The 23,263-nt window shown below is 40.5% G+C and overlaps 2 protein-coding genes across 3 annotated transcripts in view; one reads left to right on the top strand and one right to left on the bottom strand.

The window, feature by feature from the left end:
- The window catches only part of MICU2 (mitochondrial calcium uptake 2), a 179,509-nt gene extending 172,292 nt beyond the window's left edge, over positions 1 to 7,217 (top strand). For both annotated transcript variants that reach the window (XM_053563059.1, XM_053563057.1), the window contains 3 exons: positions 3,328 to 3,436; positions 4,192 to 4,349; positions 6,540 to 7,217. In XM_053563059.1, the coding sequence (XP_053419034.1) occupies positions 3,328 to 3,436; positions 4,192 to 4,349; positions 6,540 to 6,644 (372 nt within the window). In that variant the 3' untranslated portion in view covers positions 6,645 to 7,217. The remainder of the gene's footprint in view (positions 1 to 3,327; positions 3,437 to 4,191; positions 4,350 to 6,539) is intronic.
- Positions 7,218 to 8,933: 1,716 nt separating this feature from the next.
- On the bottom strand, positions 8,934 to 9,392 carry LOC128566325 (60S ribosomal protein L35a-like). Its single transcript, XM_053563062.1, has one exon. The coding sequence runs from the start codon at positions 9,295 to 9,297 to the stop codon at positions 8,965 to 8,967; it is 333 nt and encodes a 110-aa protein (XP_053419037.1). The 5' UTR covers positions 9,298 to 9,392; the 3' UTR covers positions 8,934 to 8,964.
- Between the last annotated feature and the right edge of the window lie 13,871 nt (positions 9,393 to 23,263).

Raw genomic sequence — 23,263 nt, 5'->3', positions numbered from 1 at the left:
CTACTATAAGAACCAGAAATCTGGGACATACAGGACACGAGAAGAAAAATCCACAAATAACTAATAAATAATGTGGAAAATGTTTAACTCTATTCACAATTAACATATAAACTCAGACATTATCGAGACACATTTTTCACCTATTGAAAAAGCAAACATCAGGCCAGGTGCAGTGGCTCATGCCTGTGATCCTAGCACTCTGGGAGGTGGAGGCAAGTGGATGGCCTGAGCTCAGGAGTTCAAGACCAGCCTAAGAAAGGGTGAGACCCCATCTCTAAAAATAGCTGGATGTTGTGGCAGGCGTCTGTAGTCCTAGCTACTTGGGAGGCTAAGGCAAGAGAATCACTTGAGCCAAAGAGTTTGAGGCTACTGTGAGCTAAGACGCCACGGCATTCTACCAAAGGAGACCAAGTGAGACTCTGACTCAAAAAAAAAAAAAAAAAGCAAGCATCAAAAAGATTATACCCAGTGCTTGCTTTAAGATTGTTATATTGGCCAGGCAAGGTGGCTCACACCTGTAATCCTAGCACTCTGGGAGGCTGAAGCAGGTGGATTGCCCAAGCTTACAGGTTCAAGACCAGCCTCAGCCAGAGCAAGACACTATCTCTAAAAATAGCCGGGCATTGTAGCAGGCGCCTATATTCCCAGCTTCTCAGGAGGCTGAAACAAGAGAATAGCTTAAGCCCAAGAGTTTGAGGTTGCTATGAGCTATGACGCCATGGCACACTAACAAGGGCTACAAAGTGGCGCTCTGTCTCAAAAAAAGAAAAAAAAATTGGTAAATAGAGAAGCAGCCACTCTTATTTTGTTGATAAGTATACTGGGATTTTTCCTCCTCCCACCCACCTATCATCTTGTAAATATACTACTAAGAAAATAAAGTAAGGTATGGAAATGTATGAAGAGGATGTCCCCACTTTGTAAAACAAGATATGTGTGTTTGTTTGCCCACATCTGAGTATAATATTTCTGGAAGGAGACACAAGGAATTGGTAACCTACAGGTTCAGTTCTTTTGTACTGTTTGAATTTTTTGCCATGTACACATATTACTTTTTTAAAAACAATTTAAAAAATTTTTTTGAGACAGAATGTCACTTTGGTCACCCTCAGTAGAGTCCCATGGTGTCATAGCTCACAGCAATCTCAGACTCTTGGGCTTACGTGATCCTCTTGCGTCAGCCTCCCAATTAGCTGGGACTTCAGGTGCCTGCCACAACACCCAGCTATTTTTAGAAAGGGGTTCTCACTCTTGCTCAGGCTAGTCTTGAACTCCTGAACTCAGGCTACCCACTTGCCTTGGCCTCCCAGGATTATAAGCATGAGCCACTCTGCCTGCCCTAAAGAATACTAATAATAAAAATTTCAAAAATAAAAATTTTATAACACAGAAGTTGAAATCAGTGATACTTGAATAAGACGACACATATACAGAAAACATGATCCTGAAGGTCCCTATAAAGAAAAACTATTTTATGTTCAATTTAAGAATTTTTCTACTTTCTTGGCTCTGTGCCTGTAGCTCAGGTGGCTAAGGCACCAGCCGCATACACCAGAGCTAGCGGATTCGAATCCAGCCCAGGCCTGCCAAACAACAACAACAGCTACAACCAAAAACTGGCCAGGCATTGTGGCAGACACCTGTAGTCCCAGCTACTTGGGAGGCTGAGGCAAGAGAATCACTTGAGCCCAGGAGTTGGAGGTTGCTATGAAGTGTGATGCATGGCACTCTACCCAGGGTGACAGCTTGAGGCTCTGTCTCAAATAAATGAATAAATAAAATAAAAAGAATACCTAACAAATGAAATGAGTGTAACCTGGCCTCCTGTACTCTCAATGAATCCCCAACAATAAAAAATAAAAAAGATTTTAAAAAAATAAAATAAAAAGAATTTTTCTACTTTCTTTACTTTTTTCTTTATTAAATTATAACTGTACATTAATGCATTTATGGGGTACAACATGCTGATTTGATATACAATGTGGAATGTTTACGTCTAACTGATTAACATAACCATCTCTTCACTTACTTGTTGTGGTAAGACATTTATACTATATTCTTTTTTTTTTTTGGTAGAGACAGAGTCTCACTTTATCGCCCTTGGTAGAGTGCTGTGACATCACAACTCACAGCAACCTCCAACTCCTGCGCTTAGGCGATTCTCTTGCCTCAGCCTCCCAAGTAGCTGGGACTACAGGTGCCTGCCATAACACCCGGCTATTTTTTTGTTGCAGTTTGGTCAGGGCCGGTTTGAACCTGCCACCCTCAGTATATGTGGCTGTTGCCCTACCCACTGAGCAACAGGCGCCACCCTCTACTCTATTCTTAATAGTTTTGAAATGCATCATTGCATTATGCACATTAGGTGAGGTCCTCCCAAATACCTTCCCTCCTCCAGACCTCCTCCTTTCTTTATTTTTTTAATGGGAACTCTAGTTTTCTTAGCTTATCTTTTTTTTAGGTTCATAGGTTTTAAAGTCAGATGGACCAAAGTTCAAATCCTAATTGTTCCATTTAGTAGATCTTGGGTAAACGATTATATTTAACCCCTGAATGGTTACTTACCTACAGTTTAGAAAGGCTAGGATCATTCACATAGTAAGTGGCAGAATTTCAATATGGGTCCGTCAAACTCCAAACTCTTAGTGCTAGTCCTCTGATAATGCTTAGAAGGGGACCATTTAACAGACTACTAATCTCATAGGCTGCCATAACAAAATACCATAGACTGGATATTTAACAACAGAAATTTATTTCTCTCAGTTCTGGAGACTGGAAGTCTAAGATCGAGGTGCTAGCAGGGCCAGTTGGTGAGGCCTTTCTCCCTGCCTGCAGGAATACCTTCTCACTGCACATGGTGCACAGGCTTGGAGGTTGGTGGAGGGAGAGCTCTGCTGTCTCTTCCTCTTCTTGTGACACCAGTCTTATCAGATAGGATCTCACCCTTATAACCAGTTTTAACCTTCACTACCTCCTCACAACTTCTGTCTCCAATTATAGTCACATTGGGGGTGAGGGCTTTAACATGTGAATTTGAAGGGGACACAATTTATTCTATAGCATGGGGCCATTTTAAGTTTGCACTGCATCACTCCCAGAGACCCAGTCACAAGTGTACTGTCTGATAGCCAGACACAGTGGCTCTGCCACTTACTCTCCTGTGATTCCACCTAATCTCTAAACCTTTAATTCTGTTGTTATTCAGTGCCTCAAACTTTTTAATGGACTTGATTAGAGAAATCTAAGTTCATAAGATTAATTTAGTACTTTAATAAAATTAAATTAGTACATTAATAAAATTATAATAAAAACTCTTTCTTTTATTAGAACATTAGTTTGGATGAGTTCAAGTCATTTTGCCATTTTACAACCCACTTGGAGGACTTTGCTATTGCCATGCAAATGTTTAGTTTAGCTCATCGCCCTGTCAGACTAGGTAAGTTATGTGAATCATTTAATTTTTATTATCTATAAATAATTTCACTATATTCTTCAACTAGATGATACCAGTCAAGGTGCTAATAGAATAATCAATTGGGGCTTGGCACCTGTGGCCTCAAGCGGCTAAGGTGCCAGCCACATACACCCGAGCTGGCGGGTTCAAATCCAGCCCTGGCCCACCAAACAACAATGACAGCTGCAACCAAAAAATAGCCAGGCATTGTGGCAGGCACCTGTAGTCCCAGCTACTTGGGAGGCGGAGACAGGAGACTCGCTTGAGCCCAGGAGTTGGAGGTTGCTGTGAACTGTGATGCCACAGCACTCTACCCAGGGCAACAGCTTGAGGCTCTGTCTCAAAAAAAAAAAAAGTAGAATAATCAATTGGCCTTTTAATTCAACCTGGTTGTTCTAGATTTACAATACCAACACTCTGATCTAATGGTTACTTTATTGCTTTTTATTTTCTCATTCTCCTAAAAAGGAGAAGGATATATTTAAATATAGGTGTTTAAATCGTTGATTAAATTAAAATAACTAACCTGTCTTATGGCTACTCATACGACATTTCTCAACCACATTTATGATTTGAATACAATGTTGATGGGTAGTTTTGTTTTTGTTTTACTTCCCAAATAATAAAAATTTAGGCATGTTTGTACTTCTCAAATAATGAAAGTTTAGGTTAATTTCACTTAGACTATTTCATGTGTTTGATGAGTTTTATGTGTTTGTTTTTTCTTTTCTTTTTAGCGGAATTTAAGAGAGCTGTGAAAGTAGCAACAGGACAAGAGCTCTCAAACAATATTTTGGACACTGTCTTCAAGATCTTTGATTTGGATGGGGATGAGTGTCTCAGTCATGAAGAGTTCCTTGGGGTGTTAAAAAACAGAATGCATCGAGGCTTATGGGTAATGGATTTTGAATTTTAAATAAATACAAATTTACACATAATTAACTGAATAGTTAATTAAAACCTAGAACTTAGGAAAATGTTCAGAGACATTAAATGAAGTTTTTATCATTTGTAGATCATAAGCTAGAATTAAAACACTGAAATATGTTTTGCAGATGACAGTCAACATTTTTCGTTTTCAAAAAAAAGTCTTAATCTACTCAGAAATCACTATTTAGAAATCATAGCCTAGAGTTTGACTTTGGGCTCTGTCGTTACATAGATTGAGATCCCAGCTCTACCATTGATTACCTGCTGAATCTTGCAAAGTCACTTCATTTTTCTGAATTTCAGATTCCTCATCTGTATAGTGAAAAAACTTAACAATCTACCAAAAAGAATTAGTGTAAGAATTAAGTATAAAGTACTTAGTATGCTGAATAATACACATGAAGTCAGTGTTTTTCATTCAAATCTACATATTAGTCTATAACTGAGGTACAGATAAATTTTGTATATAGATTATAATCTGCTAGAAGCACTCTCATGAAAGAAGACCTCATGGGAAAAATTAGGGTCCAAAGAGAATGCATGGTACGTGGTTGGTAGGTAGGCAGGTAGACTACTTTAACCTTCAGTAGAGAAAGAATATAGTGCTGTTCATGAGGACAATGCTGTTTGCTGTTCATTTACAACTTTTTTTTTTTTTTTGAGACAGAGCCTCTACACCCTGGGTAGAGTACCATGGTGTCACAGCTCACAGCAACCTCCATCTCCTGGGCTTAAATGATTCTCTTGCCTCAGCCTCCCGAGTAGCTGGGACTGCAGGCACCTACCACAACACCTGGCTATATTTTGGTTGTAGTTGTCATTATTTGGCAGGCCTGGGCCAGACTCGAACCTACCAGCTCTGATGTATGTGGCTGGCGCCTTAGTTACTTGAGCTACAGGCACCACCTTGTTTACAACTTAGAAAAGCAAGTCAGTTACTTATAACAAGTGTAATTTACAGACAATAAATATGATTTTCTTTCTTCCTTTTTTTTTTTTTGAAACAGAGTCTCACTATGTCGCCCTTTGGTAGAGCACTGTGGTATCACAGCTCATGGCAACCTCCAACTCTTGGGCTTAAGTGATTCTCTTGCCTCAGCCTCCCAAGTAGCAGGGACTATAGGTGCCCACCACATACTCAGCTATTTTTTGGTTGCAGTTGTCATTGTTGCTTAGTTGACCCGGGCCAGGTTCGAACCCGCCAGCCTCGGTGCCTGTGGCTGGTGCCATAACCATTGTGCTATGGGCGCTGAGCCAATAAATATGATTTTCACTGGCAAACCTGTTTTGCAAGCCTTGTAATCATCCAGCCCTTACAGTTACTCATATTCCTAGAAATCAAACCAATCTTTGCAATTAACAAGCAGTCCACCTGCCTTCGCCTCCTAGAGTATAGGTAGGATTATAGGTGTGAGCCACCACACCCAGTCTTTTACATGTGTTTTTTAAAACTACATTTTAAAAAATTAAGGTACCCGAGAGCCTCTTAGCCCTTTCTTGGAAAACATTAAAAAGATCTGTATGTCAGTGATAGGAACTAAAATATATATAATTTGAAGTAGACTTTTGCTTCCTTTTGGCTAATTTCCAGCAATGTTGTGCTCCAGTGGTCACCAGGATCCAAATATTTTCTAGGGTTTACTTTTTCATTTTTTTGAGTAATAACCACACAATATTTTTAATTCTCAAACACAAATCAGATTATTTTTTCTTGAAGCTTTTAATCAAATAAGTTGTGACCTATCATTTCCTTTTTATTTAATTTTAGCCAAGGTTAAGTCAAAGTTTTAGGTTTATACTTTTTATTCAGCATAGCTAAATAAAGTTCACTAGAAAGGGGAAAACACTATAAAATATTATAAAAGGAAAACATTATAAAATAATTAAATTTTAAGACCGGAATGTGGAAGATGTCCTTCTTACAGAAGAAACTCCATTAATGTAACTTAGTCTGCTTCCATTCCTTATACCCTAAAAATAGTCTCACATCACATTCATGTTTTGTCTTTTACCCTTAGCAGTTTTCTTGCAGTCATCTTTTGCAACATAATCTACCACAGCTATTTTTTGGAGAAAATCTGGAAAGGAAATTAGGTATGGAATCATCTTTAACCTTCGAGAGAGTGACCCCTTAATTTTTTCTTTTGGTTAACAGGTACCACAACATCCAGGTATACAAGAATACTGGAAATGTGTAAAGAAAGAAAGCATTAAAGGAGTAAAAGAAGTCTGGAAACAAGCTGGGAAAGGCCCTTTTTGATAAAACTTAATAAGGCTATTATATTGCTCCAAATTTCAGACTTGATGATTTTTTTTAATTATCAGTTATTATCTATGTAAGTCTTTATTGATATCCTTTATAAGGTAAACATACCTTGTATTTGCCTTTTTTTCCTCTTATGGTCTTGTCTGAATCCTTATACTTGCTTTCTGATTTCATTAAAGAGCTTAATAGGAAGAAAAGAAGTCCAAAACAGATATTGTACTGTGTCATAAGGACTAGCTTGAAGTAATGTTTTACAATTTGGTAAGATAGAAACCCTGGTTAGTTGTTGATTTCTTAGATACAAAATCACAATATGCTTCCTGAAAGGATAAACAAGTACTTATAGGAAAAAAGTGCTTGATTCAATTACAGAAGTCCTATTTTTCCTGACAGGGTATAAATGAAGTTAAAAACTTACTTGAGATTTTTCTCATCTGTATCTTATATCTCATAAATTTCTTACATATTTTATGTCAGTAACTGAGCTACTTATTAGTTGTCATAAAAATAACATGTAAATTTCAATATCCTATCTGAAAGCAAAATAAAGTGTTTACTTAGATACAAAAAATATGGAGGTATTCTTTATTTTACTTTTTTTTGTTTGTTTGTTTTTTGGAGAGACAGAATCTCAGTCTGTTGCCTTGGGTAGAGCTCCAAGGCGTCATGGTAGCTCACAGCAACTTCAAGCTCATTGGGCTCATGCAATCCTCTTGCCTCAGCCTCCCAAGTAGCTAGACCTACAGGCATGTGCCACCACACCACACCCGGCTAGTGTTTTATTTTTGTTTGTTTTTTTTCTGTTTTTAGTAGAGACAGGGTCTTGCTGGTCTGAAACTCCAGAACTCAAGCAATCCACCTGCCTTGGCCTCCCAAAGTACTAGGTAGGATTACAGGCGTGAGCCACCACACTCAGTCTTTTACATGTGTTTTTTTAGAACTACATTTTAAAAAATTATAAATATTCTCATCCTTTGTTAATCTCATTAGTTGATGTTCTTCAAAACTAGTGTAGTTGAGAGAATTTCATCACACAATCAGTCTCATGGGATATACTAAGTTGTAGGAAATGTTTAAAATGAGAAACCAGGAACTTACACTAAAATTAACTAATTGATCGATGGGGCAAGACAAAACTCCCAGATAAGTGCTAAAGAATGAGACCTTGAAATACATTAATCAACTACTAAGTTAGAAAACTCTCTTGCAATTTAATGCTTGAGATTGACAAGTGGCAAAAGCTTTTGTCCGGTTCTTATAAATTTATTTTGCTGCAGATTAAAAAACATAAACTTGGGAAAGTACCCATAGCTCAGTTGGTAGGGCGCCGGCCACATACACCGAGGCTAGCAGGTTCAAACCCAGCCCAGGCCAGCTAAAACAACGACAACTGCAACAAGAAAAACATAAATTTGCTCTAACTTGTTGTTTTAGAAATAATTACTTATAAAATAACTAACTTAACACTCTTATAAAGCCAAACCAAGAGAAAAAGTGGACAATGCAATGGTATGAATCCTCTATTTCAGTGGTTCTCAACCTTCCTAATGCCTCCTAATGCCATGACTCTTTAATACAGTTCCTCATGTTGTGGTGACCCCAACCATAAAATTATTTTTTTTTTCACTGTTTACATCTTTATTATAATCTGCTAAAATGTTACCCTTGCACTTTACTGTTAAAACATGAAGCCAAGATAACCTGTGTGTCCCACCTAATTACCTTTTCTAAGGTGAAATTATATGGTTTATTTTCAGTTTGCATATTCTTCCCACTCAAGTGTTAAGTACTGGAATGCTCTGTCCAGTCATAAATCCCAAGGATATCTCATTTGCCTGCCTGTCTGAATGAGCTGTCCAAAACCTTCTAAGTATTATCTCCATCTGAATTATTCCCAAGTCCCACTTTCAAGCTTCCTATCCAATCTATGTAGAACAAGTATATCCACAAGATACTCTCAATGCTTTTGAGCTTCTTTCACCTACTCTCAAATCTTTGAGGAAGTCAGTTACCCTTCCACTTCCCGTTTATTCCAGCCTGCACCCAAGTCCACAGTGTATTAAGATACTCACATTAAACCGTTTTTTTTTTTTTTCATAGTCCCCACACAGGAAAAAAACCACTTATCTTCTAAATCTCTGTACTTGCCCTTAATTGTCATTATATATACACCTATAGCTCTGACTTCCTTGTACTCTGAAAGTGCTAGATAACCTTCATTTTAAACATGCCACTCAAGTTACGTCAGTAAGTTTTAACACCTCTTAATAAAAATACAACAGCACAAATCCACTTTTATTTACTTTTCATCACTTTAAATCCTTGAGGGGTACAGCATCACACGGATTCTGTGTCCTATGGCCTTAGCAGGAAGGTTGCTTCGGAATTTGGCATGAACCATGCCACTGTTTCCATGGGCTCGAGTTATCTTTCCCCAGATTACTCGGGTTTTGTTTGGTTTGCCGCCAGGAGTCACTGTGTTGTTCTTTGCTTTGTATACATAAGCACATCTCTTGCCCAAATAAAATTCAGTTTCATCTCGGGCATAAACACCTTCAATTTTAAGAAGAGCTGTGTGCTCTCTTTGGTTCCGGAGACCTCTCTTATAGCCAGCAAAAATGGCCTTGGACCACAGCCTTCCAGACATATTTGCCTTTTAGAAGTCCTGTTCCCAGCAGACGCTGAGGAAAAGGAGACTGTAGAGAGCCAAAGCGAGGTCTCCACGGGCCCCAAGATGGCGGAAAGAGGAAAACCCATAAAATTATTTTCGTTGCTACTTCATAACTAATTTTGCTACTGTTATGAATCATAATGTAAATATCTGATATGCAGGATGTATTTTCATTGTTACAAAGGGGTTGCAACCTACAGGTTAAGAACCACTGCTCTATTTCCTCTATTAGCCACAAATATACTGACTCCTCACCTGTCTGCCTAGATGCCCTGACGAATGATGATTAGGGTATGAAAATCCAAAACTTAGGATGATTTCTTGTGTCTTCACAGTCTCAACTTTTCCACACTTCTTCTTCCTCACTTGGCTCTGAGTCTCCCGGCCCCACAGCGTCTGAGACAGTACTATATTCCAGCAAGAGAAAACTCCTGGCCTTTCCCGACACACACCATATGCTTCTCACATACCATCTCCTCTGACAGGGATGTTTCTCCCTCATCCTCTTGATGAAATGCTAGCCATCTAGGTGCTACCCACATATCAAGTTTTGTCTCTACTAAACTATTAAATCAAGAGCAGGAACAGTACCTTCATTACCTTTATATATTAGTCCAGCTGAATATTTGGGCATCCAACAAATACTTGTTAAATGGAAAGGAGGGAGAGAGTAAAGAAGAAAGGGAAGGAGAATTACAGGATCAAATGGAAGGTCTTTATTTATTTATTTGAGACTAAGTCTTACTTTGTCACACTGGGTAGAGTGCCCTGGCATCATAGCCCACAGCAACCTCAAACTCTTAGGCTCTGGCATCATAGCTCACAGCAACCTCAGACTCTTAGGCTCAAGTGATTCTCCCTGGTAGCTGGGACTACAGGCACCCGCCACAATGTCCAGCTATTTTTTGTAGGTGGGGTCTTGCTTTTGCTCAGGCTGGTCTCGAACTTGTGAGCTCAAGCAATCCACCCACCTCAACTTCCCAGAGTGATATGGTTACAGGCATGCACCACTGTGCCTGGCCTGGAAAGTCTGTCTACTTCTAGGTCTTTGAGGACTCTCCATACTTCTTTCCATGAAGGCTATACTAGTTTGCAGTCCCATCAACAGTGCAGGAATGTTCCCTTCTCTCACTCCTGTGCCAGCATCTGTTACTTTGGGCCAACCTTGTGATGTGGCCCATTCTTGCTGTATTTTGCAATATCTCAAAGTGATTTTGATTTGCATTTCTCTAATAATAGAGATGATGTATACTTCTTCATGTGTTTCTTCATAAGAAAAAAATCTGTTCATGTTTCTTTCCTAGCTTTTAATGGGATTTGCTATTTCTTGTTGATTTGCTTGGATTCTTTGTAGATTCTGGTTATTAGCCCTTTGTAAGATTTATAACATGCAAATATCTTCCCCACTCTAAAGATTGTCTCTTTGCTTTGTTGATTGTGTCTTTAGCTGTGCAGAAACTTTTTAACTTGATCAGTTCCCATTTATTAACTTTGTTGTTTCTGCAATTGCCTTTGGGGTTTTCTTCATAAATTCTTTCCCAAGACCAATATCGTTAAAAGTTTTTCCCTTGGCAGCGCCCATAGCTCAGTGGGTAGGGTGCCGGCCACATACACCGAGGCTGGTGGGTTTGAAGCTGGCCCGGGGCTGCTAAAACAACAATGACAACTGCAACAACAACAATAAAAAAAAAAAAAATAGCCAGGCATTGTGGTGGGTGCCTATAGTCCCAGCTACTTGAGAGGCTGAAGCAAAAGAATTGCTTAAGCCCAGGAATGGAGATTTCTGTGAGCTGTGACGCCACAACACTCTACCCAGGGCGACAGATTGAGACTGTCTCAAAAAAAAAGAGTTTTTCCCACACTTTCTTCTAGAGTTTTTATAGTTTCATGTCTTATATGTAAATCTTTTATCCACTGTGAGTTAATTTTTGTAAGTGATGAGAGATACAGGTCCAATTTTAGTCTTTTACATGTGCCTAACCAGTACTCACAATATAATCTGAAGTCTGGTAACGTGATGGCACCAGATTTGTTCTTATCTTGTAGAATTGCATTGGCTATTCGAGTTTTTTTCTAGTTCTATTTTTTCAGTATCTTCAGTATGTACTTAGAAAATCTCATGACTCAACCATGAGATTCTTGGAAGTGATAAAGAACTACAGCAACATCTCAGGATATAAAATCTGTATTCACAAATCAGTAGCCTTCATATATATCAACAATAGGCAAGCTGAGAATCAAATCAAAGGTACATTCACCTTCACAATAGCAAAAGAAAGTGAAATACCTTGGAATATACCTAACAAAGAATGTGAAGGATCTCTACAGAGAGAACTATGAAACACTGAGAAAAGAAATAGCAGAGGATGTTAACAGGTGGAAAAACATAACTTGCTCATGGCTGAGAAGAATCAACATTGTTAAAATATCTATACTAGAGCCGGTTGAGGTGGCTCATGCCTATAATCCTAACACTCTGGGAGGCCAAAGCAGGTAGATTGCCTGAGCTCAGGAGTTCGAGACCAGCCTGAGCAAGAGTGAGACCCCATCTCTAAAAATAGCCGGATGTTGTGGCAGGCATCTGTAGTCCCAGCTACTCGGGAAGCTGAGGCAAGAGAATCACTTGAGCCCTAGAGTTTGAGGATGCTGTGAGCTATGACATCATGGCACTCTACCAAGGGCAACAAAATGAAACTTTGTCTCAGAAAAAAAGTCTATACCACTCAAAGCAATCTACAGATTCAATGCAGTGTCTGTAAAATATGAACATCCTGCTGTCAGCTTCTTAAGTCCTCCTCCACACCAAACTTATTTTTTGAAACATTTTTGAATCAGATCAAACTGACCCATTTCACCTCACTGCTGACAATCATATGACACAGAATAAAATTCAACTTTTAAATAATCTCACTTCATCTTATCTTTCTAGTCTTATCTCCTAACACTGGCCCATACATATCTTACACTACAACAATAATAAATCATTTGCCATCACCCCATTTGGCAGGTTCTCGCTCTCTTAAGTGTTTGCACTTGCTAATGTTCCTGTTGAAGATGCTTCCACCCAGCTAACTTCTTCAGGTGCCACTTTGTTGTTTTTTTTTGTTTGTTTTTGTAGAGACAAAGTCTTACTTTGTCACCCTCGGTAGAGTGCCATGGTGTCATATAGCTCACAGCAACCTCCAACTCCTGGGCTTAGGCGATTCTCTTACCTCAGCCTCATGAGTAGCTGAGACTACAGGCGCCCGCCACATGCCCAGCTATTTTTTTGTTGCAGTTTGGCCGGGGCTGGGTTTGAACCCACCACCCTCAGTATATGGGGCCGGTGCCCTACCCACTGAGCCACAGGTGCTACCCACCACTTTATTTTTGAAGTTTTCCATTTTTCTTCCTGCTTTTCCCTCAGACTCTAATTTAAGGATGGCCTCTGTTAGCCCCCTCAAAACCTTATCAAAGGGTATTGGATTTTTTTATGTATTTGCCTCTCCTCAGCAATTAGCTCATTAAAAACAAATATTTAACTCATTTAACACTGTTCCACAGAACCCATTGAAGAATTAACACATAGTAGTTGCTCAAAAACTAACATGTGAATGAATGAATAAATGGAAATTGAAACAAGTAGTATCTCCTGTGTGCTTGACCTCTGCTATTTCAGTTTTATTTTGTTTTGTTTTGAGATAGGGCCTCACTTTGTCACCCTCAGTAGAGTGCTGTGGTGTCACAGTTCACAGCATCCTCAAACTATTGGGCTCAAGAGATTCTCTTGCCTCAGCCTCCCAAGTAGCTGGGACTACAGGCACCCACCACATTGCCCAGCTATTTTTTTTTAGAACTGAAGTCTCGCTGTGGCTCAGGCTGGTGTTGAACCCGTGAGCTCAGGCAATCCACCTGCCTCGGCCTCCCAAATGCTAGGATTACAGGTGTGAGCACCTGGCCCAGCCTCAGGTTTTCTTTTACAGAACTGGGCAGGAAAGAGAGGGTAGAGGACTTAGAAAAGGTTCAAAACAGCTCTGGTTTGACCTCTGCCTTGGACATAGATGGCAAATGTCAAGAGAGGCCAGCCAGCGGTTCTGATGTGGTTGGAAAGCAGAACAGATTCTAAGGACACATGAACTGCAGAATTGAAATACTCTCCCAAAATTTGAAAATAAGGTTACCCAGGGAGTTAGATCATAAAATCAAAACAATTTAGGGAATGATGTGAGGAAGGTGTCAGTAGGAAGCTGTAGGAATCTATCCCTCCACCTAAACAGTTATTGAACTGGCAGAAACTGTCCAAAGTAACTATTTTGGAGCTCTGGTGTTTAGTAGAACAGTTCTGCCATCTATAGGAGATTTTGATGAAGAAGCCGATAAATTTTGATGAATTTCAGCCTTTTGTGATATAACAGTTACATTCCTCAGCCCCCTACTCAGCAACAGGCATCTGTGGAGGAGGCAGCCCACATTCCTGATGCGGCTTTCTGGAACCAGTATGGGCAGTAAGGACTTTGTCCTGTAAGCATTTGGGAGGCCGAGGTTGTGTGCATTGGTAGCTGCTTATCACTTTTGACCGCTCGAGACCAGCCCAAACATCAGCTGTTTTTCAGTTTTCACTCCCACAGGCTGAATCAGCTTTGTAGTCATAAGGTATTTAAAAAGACACAACCGGCTCAGCACCTGCACTTAAGTGGCTAGGGAGCTGGCCACATACACTGGGGCTGGCAGGTTCAAACCTGGCCCAGGCCTGCTAAATAACAATGACAACTGCAACAAAAAAATAGCTGGGCATTGTGACAGGTGCCTGTAGTCCCAGTTGGGAGGCTGAGGCAAGAAAATCAGTTAAGCCTAAGAGTTTGAAGTTGCTATGAGCTGTGACAGCACAGCACTCTAACAAGGGCAACATAATGAGACTCTGTCTCAATAAATAAATAAATAAATAAATAAATAAAATGAAAAACACAAAACCTTTTTCCTTCTTCTTGAGAGCCAGACATTTAAAGAAATTTTGTCAGGTCACTGGCTGACTGCAGAGACAATGGAAAAGAAACTTCAGTAGCCACATACAAGAAATAATTCACCAAAAAAGTTTGAAAAGGGCATAATACCGGGCGGCACCTGTGGCTCAGTGAGTAGGGCGCCGGCCCCATATGCTGAGGGTGGCTGGTTCAAACCCAGCCCCAGCCAAACTGCAATAAAAAAATAGCCAGGTGTCGTGGTGGGCGCCTGTAGTACCAGCTGCTCTGGAGGCTGAGGCAAGAGAATCGCGTAAGCCCAAGAGTTAGAGGTTGCTGTGAGCCGTGTGACGCCACGGCACTCTACCTGAGGGCGGTACAGTGAGACTGTCTCTACAAAAAAAAAAAAAAGTAAAAGGCATAATACCCTGTTTCCCCAAAAATAAGACAGTGTCTTATATTAATTTTTGCTCCCAAAGATGCACTAGATCTTATTTTCAGGGGATGTCTTATTTTTCCATGAAGAAGAATACCGTACACATTTATTGTTAAATGGAAATAAAGGAAATTTATTACCTGTATACGGTATGGTAGTACGGTAGTTGTCAACACAAACCAGACAAACTGAATCCTACCTTCAGTCATCATGAGGGCGGCCGGGAGCATCAGGCAGTGTCACCAGAGACAGAACAGCACTCACCCCTTTCACCGCATCTGGACCGCTCTATCCTCCTGTTCTTCTACACGCATCTGTGAAAGTCTGCTCCTCTCTCCCACCCCACGCTCACCGTTCACTCCGACCTCTGCTCTGCCTCCACACAGTGGAGTGACGTCAGGACTCCGCCTAACCTCACTGGTTGTTAGACGCCAGTTGGGGCGGCCCTAGCAACCAGTTTATGGTTAATTTTCATTCTGAGACAGAGCCTGGGGTCCCTTATTTTTTTTGGGGGGGTGCCTTATATTTCACCCAGAAGGAAACCTGTAAGTAGGTCTTATTTTTGGAGGATGTTTTATTTTCGGGGAAACACGGTAGGAATGGGTTGAGCTCAAAATAAGCCAAAAAAAATAATCCCTGAGGACTAGGAGAATTGAATTTCTACACTTACAATACAATGCTCAGAATATCCAGTTCTCAGTGAAAAAAAAATTACAGAACATGTTAGAAAAACATGTAAAGAAGTATACTCTGGGCTCAGCGCCTGTGGCTCAAGCAGCTAAGGCACTAGCCACATACACCTGAGCTGGCGGGTTCAAATCCAGCCCGGGCCAGCCAAACAACAATGACAGCTGCAACCAAAAAAGTAGCCAGGTGTTGTGGCAGGCGCCTGTACTCCCAGCTACTTGGAGGCGGAGGCAGAAGACTCGCTTGAGCCCAGGAGTTGGAGGTTGCTGTGAGCTGTGATGCCATAGCACTCTACCCAGGGTGACAGCTTGAGGCTCTGTCTCAAAAAGAAAAAAAGAAAATATACTCTGGCTCACCGCCCATAGCATAGTGGTTACGGCTCCAGTCACATACACCAAGGCTGGCCAGTTCAAACCCAGCTCGGGCCAGCTAAACAACAATGACAACTGCAATCAAAAAATAACTGAGTGTTGTTGTGGGCACCTGTAGTCCCACTACTTGGGAGGCTGAGGCAAGAGAATCACTTAAGCCCAAGAGTTGGAGATTGCTGTGAGCTGTGATGCAACAGCACTCTACCAAAGGACAACACAGTGAGATTCTGTCTCAAAAAAAAAAAAAAAAAAGTATGCTCTAGTCACACAACATGAAGAATTTCACAGAAACTGTGCCTGAAGAAGACCTGACTTTGGAATTTTTTTTTTTTTTTTTTTTTTTGTAGAAACAGAATCTCACTTTATTGCCCTCAGTAGAGTGCCGTGGCGTCACACAGCTCACAGTAACCTCCAACTCCTGGGCCTAGGCAATTCTCTTGCCTCAGCCTCCCGAGCAGCTGGGACCACAGGCGCCCACCACAATGCCCAGCAATTTTTTGCTGCAGTTTGGACCTGCCACCCTTGGTATATGGGGCCAGCGCCCTACCCACTGAGCCACAGGCGCCACCCCCAAGTATAAGCATTCTTTTTTTAATTTTTTTTTTTTTTGAGACAGAGCCTCACCTGGGTAGAGTGCTGTAGCATCACAGCTCACAGCAACCTCCAACTCCTCGGCTCAAGTGATTCTCTTGCCTCAGCCTCCCAAGTAGCTGGGACCACAGGTGCCTGCCACAACACCCGGCTATTTTTTGGTTGCAGCCGTCATTGTTGTTTGGTGGGCCTGGGTTGGATTCAAATCCGCCAGCTCAGGTGTATGTGGCTGGTGCCTTAGCTGCTTGATCCACAGGGGCCGAGCCCTGACTTTAACATCTTTGATTAATAATTAATCAAAGATGTTAAATCAATTGTCTTAAATATGGTTAATATGTTTTCTTTTCGGGGGGGGGGTTGTATTTATTTATTTTTATTAAACCATAGCTGTGTACATTAGTATGATCGTGGGGGCACCATACATTTGGTTCATAGATCGTTTGACACATTTTCATCACATTAGTTAACATAGCTTTTGTAGCATTTTCTTAGTTATTTTGCTAAGACCTTTACATTCCACATTTACTAGGCTTCACATAAGTAAGATGCACCGCAGGTGTAATCCCATTAATCCCCCTCCTTCCCCCTCCCTCCCCCCTCCCTCCCCCTTCTCCCTATTCTTAGGTTGTAACTGGGTTATAGCTTTCATGTGAAGGACCTACATTAGTTTCATGATAAGGGTGAGTACATTGGGTACGTTTTCTTCCATTCTTGAGACACTTTACTAAGAAGAATATGTTCCAGCTCCATCCATGTAAACATGAAAGAGGTAAAGTCTCCATCTTTCTTTAAGGCTGCATAATATTCCATGGTATACATATACCACAATTTATTAATCCATTCATGGATCGATGGGCACTTGGGCTTTTTCCATGACTTAGCAATTATGAATAGGGCTGCAATAAATATTCTGATACAAATATCTTTGTTATGGTGTGATTTTTGGTCTTCTGGGTATATGCCCAGTAGAGGGATTACAGGATTGAATGGCAGATCTATTTTTAGATCTCTAAGTGTTCTCCATATCTCTTTCCAAAAGGAATGTATTAATTTGCATTCCCACCAGCAGTGCAAAAGTGTTCCCTTTTCTCCACATCCACGCCAACATCTCTGGTCTTGGGATTTTGTAATATAGGCTAGTCTCACTGGAGTTAGATGATATCTCAAAGTAGTTTTCATTTGCATTTCTCTGATGATTAAAGATGATGACCATTTTTTCATATGTCTGAAGGCCGTACGCCTGTCTTCTTCAGAGAAGTTTCTCTTCAAGTCCCTTGCCCAGCCTGCGATGGGATCCCTTGTTCTTTTCTTGCTAATGTGTTTGAGTTCTCTGTGGATTCTGGTTATTAAACCTTTGTCGGAGACATAACCTGCAAATATCTTCTCCCATTCTGAGGGCTGTCTGCTTGCTTTACTTACTGTGTTCTTGGCTGTGCAGAAGCTTTTTAGTTTGATCAGGTCCCAGTAGTGTATTTTTGAAGCAGCTTCAATTGCCCGGGGGGTCCTTCTCATAAAAAACTCACCCAACCCAATTTCTTCAAGGGTTTTCCCTGCACTCTCTTCTAGTATTTTTATAGTTTCATGTCTTAGGTTTAAATCTTTAATCCAGTGAGAGTCTATCTTGGTTAATGGTGAGAGGTGTGGGTCCAGTTTCAGTCTTCTACAGGTTGCCAGCCAGTTCACCCAGCACCATTTGTTAAATAGGGAATCTTTTCCCCACTGAATGTTTTTAATTGGCTTGTCAAAGATTAAATAACGGTAAGTAGCTGGATTCATCTCATGGCTCTCTATTCTGTTCCAGACATCTATTTCTCTGTTTTTGTGCCAGTACCATGCTGTTTTGATCACTATAGATTTGTAGTATAGTCTGAGGTCTGGTAGCGTGATTCCTCCTGCTTTGTTTTTATTTTTGAGTAATGTCTTGGCTATTCGAGGTTTTTTCTGATTCCATATAAAATGAAGTATTGTTTTTTCAACATCTTTAAAGTATGACAGTGGAGCTTTAATGGGGATTGCATTGAAATTATATATTGCTTTGGGTAGTATGGACATTTTAACAATGTTGATTCTTCCCAACCATGAGCATGGTATATTTTTCCATTTGTTAACATTCTCAGCTATCTCTTTTCTTAGAGTTTCATAGTTCTCTTTATATAGATCTTTCACGTCCTTTGTTAGATAAACTCCCAAGTATTTCATCTTCTTTGGCACTACTGTGAATGGGATAGAGTCCTTAATTGTTTTTTCAACTTGACTATTGTTGGTATATATAAAGGCTACCGATTTATGAATGTTGATTTTGTAACCTGAGACACTGCTGTATTCCTTAATCACTTCTAAGAGTTTTGTAGTAGAGTCCCTAGTATTTTCCAGGTATACAATCATATCATCTGTGAAGAGCGAAAGTTTGATCTCTTCTGACCCTATGTGGATACCCTTGATCGCCTTTTCTTCCCTAATTGTGGTGGCTAAAACTTCCATTACAATGTTAAAGACCAATGGAGACAATGTGCAGCCTTGTCTGGTTCCAGATCTAAGTGGAAATGATTCCAATTTAACTCCATTCAATATGATATTGGCTGTGGGTTTGCTGTAGATGGCCTCTATCAGTTTAAGAAATGTCCCTTCTATACTAATTTTCTTAAGTGTTCTGATCATGAAGGGATGTTGGATGTTATCAAAAGCTTTTTCTGAATCGATTGAGAGAATCATATGGTCTTTGTTTTTTAATTTGTTTATGTGCTGTATTACATTTATAGATTTACGTATATTGAACCAGCCTTGAGACCCTGGGATAAAACCAACTTGGTCGTGATGTATGATTTGTTTGATATGTTGTTGGATTCTGTTTGTTAGAATCTTTTTTTTTTTATTTTTTTTTTATTTTTTTTATTTTTTTTTTTTTTTTTTATTTGGCCGGGGCTGGGTTTGAACCCACCACCTCCGGCATATGGGACCGGCACCCTACTCCTTGAGCCACAGGGGCCGCCCTGTTTGTTAGAATCTTGTTGAATATTTTTGCATCTATATTCATTAGTGATATTGGTCTATAATTTTCTTTTCTTGTTGGGTCTTTTCCTGGTTTGGGGATCAGGGTGATGTTTGCTTCATAGAATGTGTTGGGTAGTCTTCCTTCTTTTTCTACCTTTTGGAACAGGTTGAGTAGTATAGGTACTAATTCCCCTTTAAAGGTTTGGTAGAATTCTGATGTGAAACCATCTGGTCCCGGGCTTTTCTTTTTGGGGAGATTTTGTATGGTTGATGATATTTCTGAACTTGATATGGGCCTGTTCAACATTTCCACTTGTTTTTGATTAAGTCTTGGAAGGTGATGTGCTTCCAAGTAACGGTCGATTTCCTTCAGATTTTCGTATTTCTGAGAGTAAAGTTTCTTGTAATATTCATTAAGGATTTTTTGGATTTCTGAGGAGTCTGTTGTATTTCGTCTTTGTTATTTCTGATTGATGAGATTAGAGATTTTACTCTTTTTTTCCTGATTAGGTTGGCCAAAGGTTTATCTATTTTGTTGACCTTTTCAAAAAACCAGCTTTTTGATTTATTGATCTGTTGTATTATTCTTTTGTTTTCAATTTCATTTAGTTCTGCTCTGATTTTGGTTATTTCTTTTCTTCTACTGGATTTGGGGTTGGAGTGTTCTTCCATTTCCAGTCTCTTGAGATGTCCCATTAAGTTGCTTACTTCCTCTCTTTCCGTTCTCCTGAGGAAGGCTTGCAGTGCTATAAATTTCCCTCTTAGAACTGCCTTTGCGGTGTCCCAGAGGTTCTGATAGTTCGTGTCTTCATTGTCATTTTGTTCCAGAAATTTGGCAATTTCCTTCTTGATCTCATTTCTGACCCAGCTATCATTCAGCATAAGGTCATTTAACTTCCATGTTTTTGTATGTGTATGCAGATTCCTGTTGTTACTCATCTCAAGTTTTATTCCATGATGGTCCGAGAAGATGCATGGAATAATTTCTATTCCTTTAAATTTGCTGAGGTTAGACTTGTGACCTAAGATGTGATCGATTCTGGAGTAAGTTCCATGGGCTGATGAGAAGTATGTGTATTCAGTTTTGTTGGGATGAAATGTTCTGTAGATGTCTGCTAAATCTAAATGCTGGATGGTTAGATTTAAATCTAGAATTTCTTTACGCAGCTTTTTGTTGGAGGATCGATCCATCACTGCCAAAGGAGTGTTAAAATCTCAGACTATTATAGAGTTGGAGGAAATCAAGTTGCTCATGTCTGTTAGAGTTTCTCTTATAAATTGAGGTGCATTCTGGTTGGGTGCATAGATATTCATAATTAAGATCTCATCATATTGAGTATTACCCTTAACAAATATGAAGTGACCATTTTTGTCCTTCCTTACTTTTGTTGGTTTAAAGCCTATTGTGTCCGCAAATAAAATTGCAACTCCTGCTTTTTTCTGGTTACCATTTGCCTGAAATATGGATGACCATCCTTTCACCCTGAGTCTGTATTTGTCTTTTAAGTTAAGATGTGACTCTTGTATGCAACAAATGTCTGGCCTGAGTTTTTGTATCCAGTCAGCTAACCTATGTCTCTTTAGAGGGCAGTTTAAGCCATTCACATTAATGGAGAGTATTGATAAGTTTGGTGAAATTTGGGGTATTGAGTTTTTTGAAAGTCCAGTGGGCATTTTTAATCCTTTTGCCATTGTGGAAGTTGGAGTTTGATCAGAAGTTTCTGAGTGAGTTTACTTTTGTAGTAAAGGATTGGGTTGGTTATTATGAAGGATAGGTCTGAGAATATCCTGAAGAGCTGGTTTGGTTATGGCAAATTTCTTTAGCATATGTATGTCTTTAAAGTATTTCATTTCTCCATCATAAATGAAACTCAGTTTAGCTGGGTACAAGATCCGGGGTTGAAAGTTATTTTGCTTGAGGAGATTAAACGTTGATGACCACCCTCTTCTGGCTTGAAAAGTTTCAACAGAGAGATCTGCAGTCATTCTAATGTTCTTCCCTTTGAAGGTAATAGATTTCTTTCACCTGGCCGCTTTGAGAATTTTCTCCTTCATATTAACTTTAGTGAAGTTAATTATGATATGCCTGGGGGATGTCTTATTGGGGTTGAGTTGTGCTGGGGTTCTGAAGCTATCTGCTATCTGAATTTCAGGTTCTCTAGGCATGTCTAGAAAATTCTCTTTCATAATTTCATGCAGAAGGGCCTCTGCGCCCAGTGAAGCCACTTCATCTGTTTCTGGAATTCCTATGAGACGGATATTTGCCTTCTTCGAGTTATCCCAGAGCTCTCTGAGTGAGTGATCCATTTTTGCTCTCCATTTCTCTTCCTCTTTGAGAGTTTGGGAGTGTTCAAAGGCTTTATCTTCGATGTCGCAGATCCTTTCTTCTGCTTGGTCTATTCTGTTGCTAAGGGATTCTACTGTATTTTTCATATCTTTGAGGGCTGCAAATTCTTGTTTCAGTGTGTCTAAGTCTTTCGTGGTTTTGTCTTTAAATTCTTGAGACAGCTTTTGAATTTCTCCACGAATTCCTAATTCCATTTTGTTAATCTTGTTTGCCATCCAAATTCTGAATTCAATTTCTGACATCTCAGCCAGTTGTTTGTGAATGGGATCTTCAATTACATCTGCCATATCTTTCCTTGGCGGGGTTGATCTGTTCTGGTTATTCATGTTACCAGAGTTTTTCCACTGATTCAGCCCCATGATTGTTTTACTCCCTTTGATTTTCCTCTGGTGTTTTGTCAAGGACCCGTACAGTGCTGTGGCCTGAGAAACTGGGGCCCTGTTTGGTGTAGAGGGGCTAAGTGGTTCTGACTTGTTTTCAGCTGGTTTCTATGTGACCCTAGTGAAACAGTTACTCTGGGTTGAAGTCTCAGCTGTGGAGAAATACCAGCAATTAAGTCACCCCACCCACCACAGGCAACAAATGGAAAAGGAAAATCAAACCTTCCTATAACCACATATCCAGGGCACCACCTGGATAGTCCCCAGGTGAGAGACTCAGTTCAAAAGGTCCAAGTCAATTGTCTCAGTCAGCAGCTGCCTCGGGTGGGAGAGTTCAAGAGGTCCCTGGGAACTGGATCACAGGGGTCTGGTGACTGCTCTGAAATGGCTTGCTCTAGTGCTGCGTGGAGTCAGGAAGAGCCACCAGTAAATAGATCAGTCTAGGAAGATTGATGCCTCCTTCCCCACCTTGCAGCTCTGTCACACCCAGTCACTGCTAGCCCCACAGGACTGTGACCCAGTCAGTTCTCTGCAGTAAGCAGATACTCCAGGGGTTTGCACCTGCCTAAGTCACAGGGCAGTCTGTGTCTGCTCGACTAGGCTGCTATTCTCTGTCTTTATCCAGCAGGGAGTGGTGTGGCCTGTCAACCTTGGGCACTTGATGGAGGCTGGAGGTGTTCACTCAGTTCCAGCCCCACCCTTAGTTTATGTTACTGGGTGAAGGGAACAACCCTGTGGGAGTTTGTTTGTGACCTTGCCAGATTCCTCTGCAGAGGAGAGGCTGATTTGAGTTCCCAGAACCTGTGTCTCAGGCCCTGTCTTTAGTCCTGCGGGTTTGTATTTGCAGCACGATCAGTTGTTGGCTGTAGCCTCTTGGCCTTCTTTGTCTATAGGCTGGTGATCCCCTAAGGGCCAGGTGTGTCTTAGGCTCAGTAGAGCGGTTCTCTGGATCAGCCCCACCCTAGGAGTTTCCTGGATCTGCGGGTGTGTTTTCTAGTCCCCGTGTTTCACCCAGGTCAGTACCATCTCAGGAAAACCCTGTACTCATGGGGCCTGTGTTTCAGTCCCAGGTCTGTTCCTTGGTGGTTGCCATCTGAGAAGATGCTCGGCCTCATCTGGTTGCCCAGGAAGACAGGAGGAGAGGCTATGGGATATCTGGGGTTGGGCCTTGTTATTGTTGAAGACAGCTGTTGCTCTGCACC

The sequence above is a fragment of the Nycticebus coucang genome, chromosome 15, assembly GCF_027406575.1.
Source record: "Nycticebus coucang isolate mNycCou1 chromosome 15, mNycCou1.pri, whole genome shotgun sequence".
Taxonomy (NCBI): Eukaryota; Metazoa; Chordata; class Mammalia; order Primates; family Lorisidae; genus Nycticebus; species Nycticebus coucang.
This window is presented reverse-complemented; position numbering and strand designations above follow the sequence as displayed.

What these genes read in the sequence shown, in the direction of transcription:
- LOC128566325 (XM_053563062.1), bottom strand. Translation starts at nt 9,297, where the DNA reads ATGTCTGGAAGGCTGTGGTCCAAGGCCATTTTTGCTGGCTATAAGAGA.